Below are 12954 nucleotides of genomic sequence, written 5' to 3' on the forward strand. Positions count from 1 at the left end.
TTAGCGGATCGGCCTCCGAGCCCCCTCAAGTCTGTGAAAATGGGGTCCCAGGGAAGCAACCCCCACCCTCCACGGAGCCGCAGCCCCCGGGTCCCTGGGACCCCCCCCCCATTTTCAAAGCTGAGAACACAAGGCTCACGACGGCAGGTGACAGATCTGGGCTGGGCAGTGAGCTGGCCGCGGCACAGCAGAGACCTCCGCCCATCTCTAGAGGGGAGCCCCCCTGACCTCGGGTGGGCGGCCGGGAAGCCCACGTTCCTCGGGGTGGAGGCCCTCCCCAACCATACAGCCGCACGTGGAGGGCGGCAGTGATGAATCAAGAGGTGGCCGGCCCACTGGGCCTCCCGCTGGTGGCGTCACACGGGGGCTACGACCTCCCGGGGTCCTCAGAGGCAGGCTGAGCTGACGGGGAGAAGGCCCTGGGGACACGGGCAAGCTCCACGGCGGGTCTGGGGTCTTCTGGGAAGCTGAGGCCCAGCCCTGCTGTCCCCTCTGACCACTGAGATTGCTGCCAGGGGCCTTCTGGAGCTTTCCCAGTGCACTCCAGGTCACAGGAGGACAGCCTACCCCGGGGACAGACCAAAACCCGGAGGTGGCCCCCGGCCCACAGAACTGTAGGCGGAGTCGCGGGGGTCTCCCGAGGGCAAAGAGGCGGCTGACCGTGGGGTCCAAGCCAAGCGCAGGCCCAGGGGCACGCCCTGGATGGATGCCCCTCCCACTCCGGGCCCCTCCCCGCCGCCCCAGAGGTTTCTGCAGGGTAGGGGGGAGGGGCGGTGGAAGGAGGAGTGGGAGAGGGGAGGGCCGGGTGGAGGGGGGCGGCCCGAGGCCCTCCGCGCACCCCCGCAGCGGCTCCAGCTGGGCCTCGGCCCATCGCAGGCACCCGGCCGCAGCTGGAACCCATTACGCCCCCAGCTCCTCCGGGGACGCCCCGGCTAATAAGTGACCCTCTGTAACTGTTAGGAATGAGTCAAGCCTGTGCCGCGGCTTTTTCCCGTTAGCGCAGGGAGGGCGCGGGGAGGGGGGCCTCGGGCCGGGGCCTTCCTGGCCTACGAGGAGGCTTCCTGGACATGACCCCTCAGGGAGGACCGCGGCTCGGCGCCTGCCTGCAGCCTCGCCTGCCTGGAGGACCGGGCAGGCCTTGGTGGTGTTGGCGCCCCCTCCCCGGCTGGGCCCGGAAGGGGCGACCCGCATCTCCTCCCCTCTCTCAGCTCAGGGAGGCTGCTCACGACCCACCGGTCATGCTGAGGGGTCTGCAGGGAGGTGCAGTGAAGGTTCCTCCCAAGGCCTCCCAGGAGAGGCAGCTGCCCACAGCAGGGCGGACTCCTCACTCCAGAGTCCTCACTCGAGTCCTCACTCCGGGGTCCTCACTCCAGGCTCCTGACTCCGGGGTCGTCACTCTCAGATCCTCACTCCAGGATCCTCATCCAGGATCCTCACTCCGGGGTCCTCACTCCCGGGGTCTCACTCTGGGGTCTCACTCCAGGGTCCTCGCTCCCGGGTCCTCACTCCGGGGTCCTAGCTCCCGGGTCCTCGCTCCCGGATCCTCACTGCAGGCTCCTCGCTCCCTGGTCCTCACCCCGCGGTCTCACTCCGCGGTCCTCGCTCCCGCGGTCTCACTCCGCGGCCTGGCAGCAGGGTTGGCTCACTCTCTGCGCCTCACTCAGCTGCTTCGGGCCGGGCAGGATCTCTCAGGGGTCATGCACGAGCTTGGATCCTGGAGTGACTCCCGGCCCCTCTGGAACTGACATGGAAGTGAAGGCTTTCTGTCCAGGCAGATTTGAGCAGAAGAGGCGCGGTTTGGGTCCCAGGCACGCGGATCAGGCTGAGCTTGTGCCTGGCATGGCGGGAGGGCAGGGCTGAGCCCAGGAAGCCTTCCGTCCCTGCAGCCTGGCCCGAGATCAGAGCCAGGTGAGGGTCTCGGCCTCACGAGGGTCTTCAGGGAAGGCAGAGAGGGTGAGGACAGGCAGGTAGAGGCTGTGCAGCGGTCACGCACCACGCCCTGGACGGGGGGAGGGACCCTTGGGGGAGTTCCAGGAGAGGGTCTCCGTACGCCATAGGACAGGGTGCTGGGCCCTCGGGGGTGGTGAGGGGACCCTGGTCTGTGGCTCTGGAGCCCCCGGAGCAGACATCCACCGCCAGTTCCTCCCTCAGCCCGAACTCACGGCCTGAACCTCATGGCGAACGCCACATCCAGTGGGCAGCTGGGCACGTCCCGACCCCGGGCAATCCCTCTCGTCGCCCGCTCACGTCCGGAGTGCTCACGCCGCTTCAGAATTGGCTGCCTCGGCCCCTGCGTTCACACGTCCTCCCCGTAGTCCGGGCTGAGATCAGCCCCAGCGCAAAGGCCCTGCCCTGCCCTGGGCCCTGGAGAGTACCCAGGCCCCCTGGCGGGACACCTTCCTGCAGCCAGGAACCCACAGAGCATAGGCCAAGTGCCAGCCGGAGCCTGGGAGCCCGGGACCAGCCCCCAGGGGACCCGGGTCTGCTACTGCTCCCAGGCCTGTTCGGAGTGGTTCCACCACCGCTCACCTGCTCTGGAGGGCCAGGCCAGGGGCCGTGCCCTCTGTGTGCTCACTGCCCTGCCTCAGTCCTGCCCCGCCCGTCCCTGGGCCCCCGTGGCCCCTCCCCGCAGACAGGGCGGCCGGCCTCGTCCTCCAGGAAGCCATGTGGGTGCAACCTGGTCCTGCTACCAGTTGCCAGCCCCTCTGTCCACAGGGCTCTAAGCCCGCTGGGTGGGGTTCAGGCCCCTCCCTGCCAACCCCCACTGTGAAAACTGGGGGAACGCCTGCTCCAGGGGCGCCAAAGGCAAGGGCTCTGCCTCCCAGCGTCCCTGGAGAGACCCAGAGCCAGGTGGACAGGCTGCCGGACTGGGGGCTGGCCTGGCCACAGGCTGACCCTGCTGCTGCGCCTGCAGGGCTGCGGGAGCCCCCGGCCACCCCGGGCCCCGGAGCGGAGGAGCACGCACTCCTGCAGGTCAGGGCAGCCCCACAGAGGCGCGCAAAGCCTGGGCTAGGAGCTCCCTGACCGCTCTCCCTTCCTCACCTGAGCTCGGAGCAGCCCTGGGATGGTCAGGATGCCCGCCCCCTTCACAGGTGGCCTCGGGGGACCTCGGCCTCGCCTGGTCCTCCCCAGTGTGGGGTGGTGCCCCCGCCCCGACTCCAGTGGACTCATGGGGGGTAGGCAGCGGTGCCGGGACCTGCCGGCCCCAGGGGTCTCTCGGCGCGTGTCTTTCAGAGGCTGGAGGACACCGTCCTGAGCCCCACGGCCAACAGAGAAGACCGGGCACTAACCGTACATGGGGGGCGCTGGCGGGCCTCCCCCACCCCCGTGCCTGCCCGCATCCGTGAGATTGTGGCTGACAGCCTGGCTGAGGGGCCTCCCCAAGGTGAGGGGCGCCCCAGGGGAGCGGCAGGGAGGGCGGTGGGAGTCCAGCCCCGGGGGGCCCTCCCCGCCCCGTGCCCTGGCCTGGCTGGCCCCTCCGGGCCCGTCACTGCCCTGTGCTAGGGTGAGACCCACACCCTCCCACGGGGTCACCCACGGAGCTAGAAGCTGATCTGCACAGCGTGCTCACCCCTGAGCCACGGAGACCGTCCCCACCCAGCGTGCGTTTCTGTTTGTGACTCTTGCGGCTGCCGGTCTCCTTTCTCACTGGATGAGTGAGAATCCTAAAGGCTGGCGCTCGGAAAGCGCAGGTGCAGGGCGGCGGCCTGCCTGAGCTCCGGCCCCGCCCACCGGCCCCACTGCCGGCCTCTCGCTGTCGGTCACCGTGGCCACCGGCCTGGCCCCAGGCCGTGCTCCTGACCCCTCGTACGTGGGTCCCAGAGACCCCTTTCGGTAGTGAGGGCCTCTCCAGCCTCCGAGAGGAGCCAGGGGCCTCGCTGGGTGTGTTAAGGAATGAGAGAGTCCCTGCGTGCTTAGGGCAGCACTTCCTATTCAGGAGGGGACGGGACCCTGCGGCCCTGAGTCAGCGGTTCTCAAGCCCGGCGGGGGTAGGGGTGCCCAGTGTCCAGGCCGCCCCCACGGGCCCTCTGCTGTGCTGGTTTGGGCTGCACTGGGGAGAGACGTGAGTGGGCCCATGCCCACCCAGAGGAGAGGAGGCGCCGCTCCCCCGCACTGGGGGCCCCTGGGCCGGGTGGACAGGCTGCTGGACTGGGGGCTGGCCTGGCCACAGGCTGACCCTGCTGCTGCGCCTGCAGGGCTGCGGGAGCCCCGGGCCGCCCCGGGCCCTGGGCCGGAGGAGCACGCACTCCCGCAGGATGAGCTGTCCCGGCTGGAGGACCTGCTGGCCCAGGCGGGCACCAAGCGGGACGAGCTGGCTGGCAGGTATCACGCAGTCAGCGAGCGGGTGAGTGCTCAGGGTGCCTGGCAGCCCACCCTGGGGTGACCCACAGGCCCTCCAGCAGGGGGACGACAGTGGCCAGCCACGGCCGAACCCTGCACCGCAGAGAGAGAAACTGAGGCTGGAGAGGGCAGGTGAGGCAGGATAGTGCCCAGGGGTCCTAAGCCGGCTTAGGCAATGACTTGTGCCCGCCTGCCCAGAGCCCCGGGGGGCGGCCAGGACAGTCCCAACCCGTGGGGCCGGCGCCCTGCCCAGCATGAGCGTGTGGACATACCTGCCAAGGGGAGGCGAGCAGGCCAGAAGGAGCTGACTGCACCCCAGCCTCACCCCTAACAACGGAGGCAGACAAACAGGCCCTGGACACACCCTCAGTGCCCCCGGCGGCAACAGGGCCTGCCAGGGTGACCGGCTGCAACAACAGGCCGTTGGGCCCCAACCTGTGTGGCCGGGATGGTCTCCCAGTGTGCGGGTGGGGAAACTGAGGCAGAGTGGTGATGGAGGTCACCGGGCAGGGCCTCTGTCTCATGTCCACCGCCCCAAGTTGTGGCCTCGGAGCAGACACAGCCCGTGTCTGCATGGGCCCCTGCTGTATGCGGCGGGACGGATGACCCCAGATGAAGAAATAGGCTCACTGCCAGTCCCAGCCGAGCAGGGTTGTGCTGCAGGCTGAGATGACCCGGTCCGGCCCTTTCTCTGGCGTGACCAGTGACCGGGGCTGAAAGCCTGATGGCCCCAGCCGGCCACGCCTCCTCGAGGGTCCTGAGGGCTTCCTGGGGTCGGCGGCGTGCCCAGCCCCATGAAGGGGCCCCCGGACCCCCGTCCTCACCGCCAGCCCCACGAAGGCGCCCCCCACCCCCGTCCTCACGCCACCCGCCCAGGGGGCTCCTCAGGCAGGACCAGTGGGGCGGGGGCACTGGGTGAGCTCGCCGCCCGCCCCTCCCCGGCCCGCGTGGAGCTGGGGGTGGGGGCGTCTTCCTAGCACAGGGTGGGGAGATGTTGGGAACAAGAGGCCAGTGGGAATAGAAGCCGCAGAAGCCCTGCAGCCAGATTAGGCAACCGAGTGAGTCAGTGAGATCCCAGCTCCAGGCCGCCCCCAGCACCCCTCGCGCAGACCACGGAGGAGCCTGGTCTCCGAGTGCCCCGAGGAGACGGGCGGGCGGCGTGGGGGTGGGCGTGACTGCTTCGTGGGCCTCTGCCTCCTTCCTCCGAGGATCCCCCAGCCCCTCCATGGGCCTCAGGGGAGCCCCACCCTCCCCGCCTCCTGGGCCCCAGGCCCCGCCGCACGTGGGTCCTCGGTTCTCCTGGTCTTCCTGTCTCAGCCCCCGCCAGCCAGCCCCCTGGGCCTGCTGCAGCCCTCCTCGGACCCCCAGAACGTGCTCTGGGTGCAGATCTGGGTGGCGCCCCCGGCCCCCAGCAGCCCCTTTCCCTCAGAGTGAGGTTCCCATCAGTTCAGCCCTGCAGACTCGCAGGTGGTCTGGGCCAGTTCCTGGGGCTTCCCTGCCGCCAGACCCACCTGGGGGCTGCAGGCTCACCTACCGTGGGGTGGCCTCGCCGCACCCCCCGCTGGATGAGGGGCTGGCGGCGGACAGAGGGTCAAGCACAGGCAGAAGGGGCGGGGTGGGGCCCTGTGTGGCTCACTGCCGCGCGGGGGACCGCAGACCGGCTCCACCTCCCCTTGCCTGGCCTGACGCCGGGCCTCCTCAGCCGGCCGCGGCACGAGGCGCAGGGCCGCTGTGGGACCGGCCACCAGCCTTACCCCTCTGACCACACCCCGCTTGACCGCACCCCTGACCCCAGCCTGTCCCCTGCCCAGCTGGAGACCCCCGGAGCCCTCCCACCGTCCTGGGGAGGGCGCTGTGCCCAAGTCACCCAGCCCACAGGGCTTGGAAGCAGCCAGCCAGGTGGGTCAATGCCCTCTCAGCTGCAGGCCCGGCTGGAGACCACCATGGCCAAGCTGCGGAGGTCGGAGCTGGAGCGCAGCATGGACCTGGAGGAGGCCCTGGGCCGTCTGGAGGCGGCCGAGCAGAGGTGAGGCCGGGCGGGTGCGGCCAGCAGGGCTGCAGGGAGCCTGCCGGCAGGGCAGGTGCCCCGGCTGTTGGCGACTCCTCCAGAGAGACTCCGAGTCAGAGCCAGGGGGTGCGGGGCAGGGCGGTCAGGGGCCGCACCCCTGGGCCTCAGTCTGCTCCCGGGTGTGCCGCCCGCAGCCCCCCGACACCAGCGGGGGCAAGGGTTCTGGCCCGTGCTGCGGGCAGGTCACCGGAGCTGCCCCGGGCCTTGGTTGGCCTGGCCAGTCCTGGGGTGTCCCTCGCTTCCCCCCAGTCCCACTCTTCTTCCCGCTCCAGCCCTGACCCCCAGGCCCCTTCGGCTTCACGCTGCTCTTGGTCATGACCAGGCTCATTTGCTCACTGTGGGTAATTGTATGTCACCCCCGGCCCTCCAGAGGGAGCCCCAAGCCCCAGGACATGCCCCCAGACGGAAGAGCATCTCGCCAGGGTCCCTGCCGAGGGGAGCAGGCAAGGCGGGGCCCCCAAGGCGGCTCCGTCGCCGGGCCCAGGAAGGTCAAGCCGTCTGTGAATGTGCTTCCCAGATTTGGTTCCTCCTCAGGGACTCTGGCAAAGGATCAGTGCTGAGAAGCATCTTGAAAACCAGTTTTGGAGAAGCGGGGGGTAGGGGCAGGGGCTGCAGAAAATAAACCTCCAGGAGGCTGACGCCCCCAGAGCGGAGAAGAACAGAGGAATCCCCGTGGGCTCGCAGCCAGGCCAGGAAGTGCAGGCTCTGCAGGGTTCGGGGTCCCCGACTGCAGCCACACACAGGCCTGCCTTGTGGGGAGAGAGGCCCACAGTCACGGAGGGGCTGCCCCCTCCCCGGGGCACACCTGACCCCTCTCCCCCAGCCCACCCCACGACAGGGACACGCCTCCCTCCCAGCCCCAGTTCCCTCAGCTGGGGCTCCCAAGCCCTGGCCCTCTTGGTGGTCTGGGGGTTCACCTCCACACCCTGGCGTGAACGGCCAGCCGTAGTCGTGAGGGCAGAGCCAGGGAGCTCAGGGAGGGAGGAGGGGGCAGCAGGTATGTTGGGGGCAGGGCAGGGTGCTGGAGGGGGACCCAAGGCAGGCCTCTGTTTTCTGTCCACGAGGGACCACTGCAGGTGGTCAGCGCCGCTTAGGAGTGGTGGGGCCGCACAATCGAGCTGGGGTCCTCTGAGCCCGGGAGGTCTGGGGCCTAGGGGTCTGAGCACATCTGTAAGGGGAGGCCACCCGCCTACAATCATGCTGCCGCATCCCGGCCCGTCCAGGAGCACCGGCCTCTCCCAGGTGAACACCCTTCTGCGGGAACAGCTGGAGCAGATGAGGAAGGCCCATGACAGGCTGGCCGAGGAGCTGGCCAGGACGACGGGCAGTGTGCCCCGTCTGCGGGCCAAGCTGGAACTGCGGGAGGCACAGCGCTGGACCCGCAGAGAGGTGCTCCCCGGCTCCCGCCCATGGGCAGGGCAATGCCCGGCTCGGTGCCCGCGGCTGGCATGGGGGTGGACGGCAAGGACCGGGAGGGAGTGAGCTGGTGGCAGCCCCCTGCCACACCACGACCCCGCTCAGCCTGGCCGCAACCGCCTGGCGTGGGGTGGGCAGCAAGGACCGGGAGGGGGTGAGCTGGCAGCAGCCCCCCGCCACACCACACCCCCACTTGGCCTGGCAACACCCATCTGCGGAATGGGGGAACACCAGGTGAGAAGCCCCCCGCTTTGAGAGAAGGAGCCCAGGGCCGGACTGGGAAGTCAGGTGAGGGCTGAGCCCTGTCCTCGCCGGAGGGAGGAGTCTCCACAGGCCGGACTCCGGGGCCAGCAGGGTCCCTGAGGCCTCTTACGAAACCCTCAGCCCTGGGTGGGGTCAGGGCACAGGGCTGCGGCCTCAGCCTTGCTGCAGTGGCGGTACCATGTGGACCATGCGGGCTGGTCGCCAGCTGCAGGACATGCAGCGTGAAGTCGGGCAGGACTTGAGACGGTCAGCCACGCCTGTGCCTGGCCACACCTTCCCTGATCTGCCCTGGATGCCCCCCAGCACCTGCCAGCGGCCTCCAGGGCAGGATTTCTCCCTGGCCGTGGGGCAGAGGCCGAGGCGGTCCCCAGGTCCAGGCCGACCCTGCACAGGGGTCCCTCGGACAAGCCCACCGCAGAGGGGCCGTCCCGGCTCTACCCACATGGACCTGGGGGAGCAGGGGCTGCCCCAGCTCTGTGGACACGGCCCTTCCTGCAAGACAGCTGTCCTGGGACAGGAGGGTGTCAGACGGGCGTGGGGAGAAGGCATGGCCTTTCCGATCAGATCAGTCTTCACAGGGTGCTGGGCTGCCGCAGAGCCGGTGAGACGGGGCAGACACCTCACCCCCGGCCTCAGCTGGATGGCAGAACAGGCGCCTCGGAGGCGGACCTTGGGTCCAGTCTGGTGCCAACGATAAGGCTCTTTACTCCCCCTTGGCCCTGAACACCTCTCCCACTTGCTGGCAGCGGCTTTTCTCGCACCTTAGCGAGGCCCTGGCTCCAGTCTCCTGGCTTCCAGCCTGCCAACAGCCGCCGACCCCTGCCTCCTCTGGCGGGCATTGCGCTCTGGCGCTGGGGGCTCTCTGCTGTGACTTCCTGTGACCTCAGACAGCAGATTTCTGTTTATTCTGCTTCCGCTCATCAGGGCTCCTTCTCTTCTTGTCTGGGAAAGCAGCTGTTCTGTCTTCCATAGTTGCTTGAGTGCCCCCGCCCCGCCACGCCCGCCACGCCCCACCCCTCTGCCCCATGCACCTCGCTCTTCCCGGGCTCCCTCCTACTCTCAGCCTCCCCTACTTATTGCCCTGGTCTACGTCGTAGGTAATTTTTTCAAGCCCACCCTGCTGCTCATCAGTCTTCTTTCCTGGTATCCAATCTCTGTTAAACCTGCCTATTTGGCTTAACTTCTAATACTGTATTTTTCATCTTTAAAACTCCTGCTTTTATTCCATTTTCTGCATCTTAATCTCACGTTTTCAAGCCTCTGCTCTGTCTGTTGGCGCACTCTAGAAAGCAGTTATTTTGCAGTCTGTTTCTGATGTTCCGATAGCTGACCTCCTTCAAGGTCTGAGCTCATTGTCTCTCTGGTTCTTGATCACGGTGCTGGCCTCCTTCAAGGTCTGAGTTTATTGTCTCAGCTGATTCTTGATCCTTGTGCTGGGTTCTTTGTGTCTTTGGTGGTTTTCTGATTTCTTCAGTTAAGAGCCGTGTAGTATCCCTGGAACTCTGAAAAGTCTTTGAAACCTGGAATGAACATGGTATGTTCCAAAAAAGATTTTCATTTGCTTCAGGCAGATTCTAGGGACTCTGATCATCTTTGGGGCCACATGGAAGTAAATTTCAGCTTTAATTTACTGTTTTTTAAACCACCCAGGTTTTGTGAATCTAGGCTCAAAACTGCACCAAGGCTAACTCATGGTTCCAAATCCAAATCGCCAAGGTTTTTCCTTCCTGTCTTGGTCCCTCCAGGCTGCTGGAGCAGAAATACCCCAGCCCCGGGCTTATAAACAAACATTTCCCACAGCTCTAGAGGCTGGAAGCCCAAGATCAAGGTGCCAGCCCTTTCAGTGGCTGGTGAGGATGAGCACCGCTGTCTGAATCATGGATGACACCTTCTGGCTGTCCGCTCAAACGGCAGAAGGGAGGGAGAGCTCGTAGGGCCCCTTTCCTAAAGGCACTAACACCCTTCGTAGAGGTGGAGCTGAAAAGCCCCACCTCCAGATACCATCACGTGGGGGATTAGGTTTCAACATGTGAATTGAGGGGGACACTGCCCCTTCTGCAGGGTGTGTGCATGTGTGTGTGCGTGCATGTGTGTGCTGGTTCACCATCCACGGCACCTCCCTACAGCGCCTGCAGGCAGCTGTGTGTGTGTGCGTGTGTGTGCACACTGGTTCCCTGTCCACTGTACCTGCTTACAGCGCCTGCAGGCAGCTGTGTGTGTGTGCGTGTGTGTGTGTGCGTGCACACCGGTTCCCTGTCCACTGTACCTGCTTACAGCCCCTGCAAGCAGGTGTGTGTGTGTGTGTGTGCGTGCACACTGGTTCCCTGTCCACTGTACCTGCTTACAGCCCCTGCAGGCAGGTGTGTGGTGTGTGCACGTGTGCAGGTCTGCCTGTCTCTAGCACACGTTACTTGGGGTGCAACTTGGGGGGTCATTCCTATAGGTGAGTGGACTCCCCCTTGAGTGGACTCAGGCTTTCCCCTCTGTCCTCGGAGCCCCTGTCGTCAAACAAGTTCAAGTTGCTATTTGGCAAGTCGCTCTCAAGTCAGGAACTTAACCCGTCCCTGGCCTGCGTGTCCCTTACCACACGGCCACCCAGCCTCGCTTCCAGAAGCTGTGGAGTCTGGCGTGTCCTGTATTTCAGTCCGCGTCGGGCAGGCGGGGCCGGGTGTCCACCCCTCCGTGTCACCAGGGCTCTTGATGACCACAGTGGGTGGGGGGCACTCCAGGAGACGGTGCACCACAGGGGGCCTCTGGGCTCGTGGGGGGACCTCAGTGGGGGTCGGGGAGGGGGCTCAGCAAAGGCCTCCTGAAGGGGCGGGTGGGGGTGCGGGTCTGGAGCCAGAAGCAACGCCGAAAAGCACTGGGGCTCCACCAGGTGGAGGGGCTGTGGGAGCCCGCAGAGCCCGGCCTCTGAGCTCAGCGTTAGGGACCCGGCCCGGCGCGGGGCTGGGGAGGTGGCACGGAGCCCGGGACTCTGAGTCTGGGCTTCGGCGCAGTTCTCTGCAAGGCTGGCCTCGATGACCACATGGGGCTGCATCCTGCTGCCTCAGCTCTTGCCCACACCCGACCCTCTACCCCCACACCCAGCCCCACCGCCCACACCCCAGCTGAGTGCTGCCCTTGCCCCCAGGGGGACCAGGCTGAGGGAGTGCTGGTTCTGGAGCTGGGGGCACTCATCCCTACAGCCCCTGGGAGGGGAGCCAAGCACTGTCCCAGGTAGGGGGCAGTCTGATTGTTGGGGAGGAGAAGGGGCCACAGAGGCTGATGACGAGGTCTGCTCCCCCCGCCGGTACTGGAGGAGCGGTGTGGGTGTGAATGGGGTCGCGGGCCCCCCACCCCTCAGCCTGGCCTCCGTCTCTTGCCTGCAGGCCGGGCGCACCCGCTCGGGGCAGCCCCAGGACACCCTCCTGCAGAGGCAGGTCACCGCGCTCCGGGGACACCTGGCTGAGCTGCGTGCAGCCACCGAGAAGTGCGTGCCCACCCGCTGGCCCAAGGGGGACAGAGGGCGCCCTGGGGGAGGTGGCTGAGTGCACAGGGCGGGTCAGGCAGGGGGGCTGGCAGCATGAGCGGGCAGACTGGTTAGGGAGCCACCGTCAGCAGCGGCGGGCGGACTTGCATGGAGCTTGGTCCTGGCCAGGCACCTCACTCCGTCTGTCCTGGGCCCTTGAGGCTCAGATGGTCCAAGTCCCGCTTCAGGCAGACAGCCCGTTCTGTGCTTCCTGGCCCCGGCCCAGACCTGCCCGGCTGTGATGCCACCTGTGGGTCCTCCACTGAGGTGGGCAGACCGCTGTCCTGAGACCAGACCCCGCCTGTCCCAGCCGGCATGGAGCCCGCAGGCTGAGCCCACAGACACTCCTGAGGCTCAGCCAGGTGCGCCCTGGTCTCGCAGGGGCCTCGCTGACCTGCGGGCGGATGTGGCCAGGATGGCCCGGCGCCTGCACACGGCCTGCCTGAACCTCGGCTCCAACCTGCGGCTGACGGCCGGCAGCGCAGCAGCTGCCCTGGAGCAGCAGCTTCGGGACAAGGTGCGAGAGATGCTGCAGCTGCAGGGCCACTGGGCTGCGGAGAAGGCGGCGCTCCAGGCCAGGTGTGCAGGCGCCCAGGGCTCTGGGTCTAGGGAGGCCCAAGCGTGGCCCGGGGTCAGAGAAGAAGCTGGCTTCTGGGAAGGAAAGACAATAAACCGTCAGAGGCACTCCAGTCACAGGGAGGGGCAGGGCACGACCAGGGCGGGTGGGGCCGAGGAAGCCTCACCACGGGGCTGGCAAGCTAAGTCCGGGTCATGGTGGGAGCTCGATGCTGAACTCAGGGTCTACACTGACCCCCGAGACAATGGGAGTCGCTGAAGTTTCTAGAGCAGGAGAGGGGCGTCTGACCGCAGTGGGGATCAGAGGTGGCTGACAGCACCACGGAGGAGGCAAACAGGGCCGGACTCCCAGGCGCCCAGTGCCCTGGGCTCTGATCTCCGCTCGGACGGCCCTGCCCCACCCCGCTGTCCCCAGACTCGCAGAGCAGACGCTGCTGGTGGAGAAGCTCACCGAGCAAAACGCGAGCAAGGAGAGAGCCATCTCTTCCCTGAGGACGGACGTGCAGAGACTGGTGCGCGGCTAGGCGAGGGCGGCTGGTGGGGGGGACCTGGGCCTCGCTGAGCAGCCTCCCCCACCCCCCATCGCCCCAGGAGTCCCAGCACGCCGGCGGAGGCCCGACCGCCCCAGGAGACTCGAGGGCGGAGGTTGAGACCCTGCGGCTCCTCTTGGACAGCATCACACAGGTGCAGGCCCAGCTGGGTCCTTCCCACACGGCAGCCGACCGGCCGCAGGGCCCCTGCGGTTCAGGCTGGCCTTGGAGATGGCCTGGCAGGACCC

The 12954-nt window shown here is 67.2% G+C and overlaps 1 protein-coding gene across 1 annotated transcript in view; it reads left to right on the forward strand.

Annotated features, from left to right (window-relative positions):
• CROCC2 (ciliary rootlet coiled-coil, rootletin family member 2) overlaps positions 1-12954 on the forward strand; it is a 74363-nt gene that overhangs the window by 14774 nt on the left and 46635 nt on the right. The window contains 9 exon segments of the mRNA XM_068962064.1: positions 2915-2973; positions 3235-3385; positions 4197-4345; positions 6261-6367; positions 7633-7798; positions 11461-11561; positions 11982-12179; positions 12592-12688; positions 12768-12860. Coding sequence (XP_068818165.1) covers positions 2915-2973; positions 3235-3385; positions 4197-4345; positions 6261-6367; positions 7633-7798; positions 11461-11561; positions 11982-12179; positions 12592-12688; positions 12768-12860 — 1121 coding nt within the window.

Source organism: Capricornis sumatraensis, chromosome 2 (assembly GCF_032405125.1).
Source record: "Capricornis sumatraensis isolate serow.1 chromosome 2, serow.2, whole genome shotgun sequence".
NCBI classification, from domain to species: domain Eukaryota; kingdom Metazoa; phylum Chordata; class Mammalia; order Artiodactyla; family Bovidae; genus Capricornis; species Capricornis sumatraensis.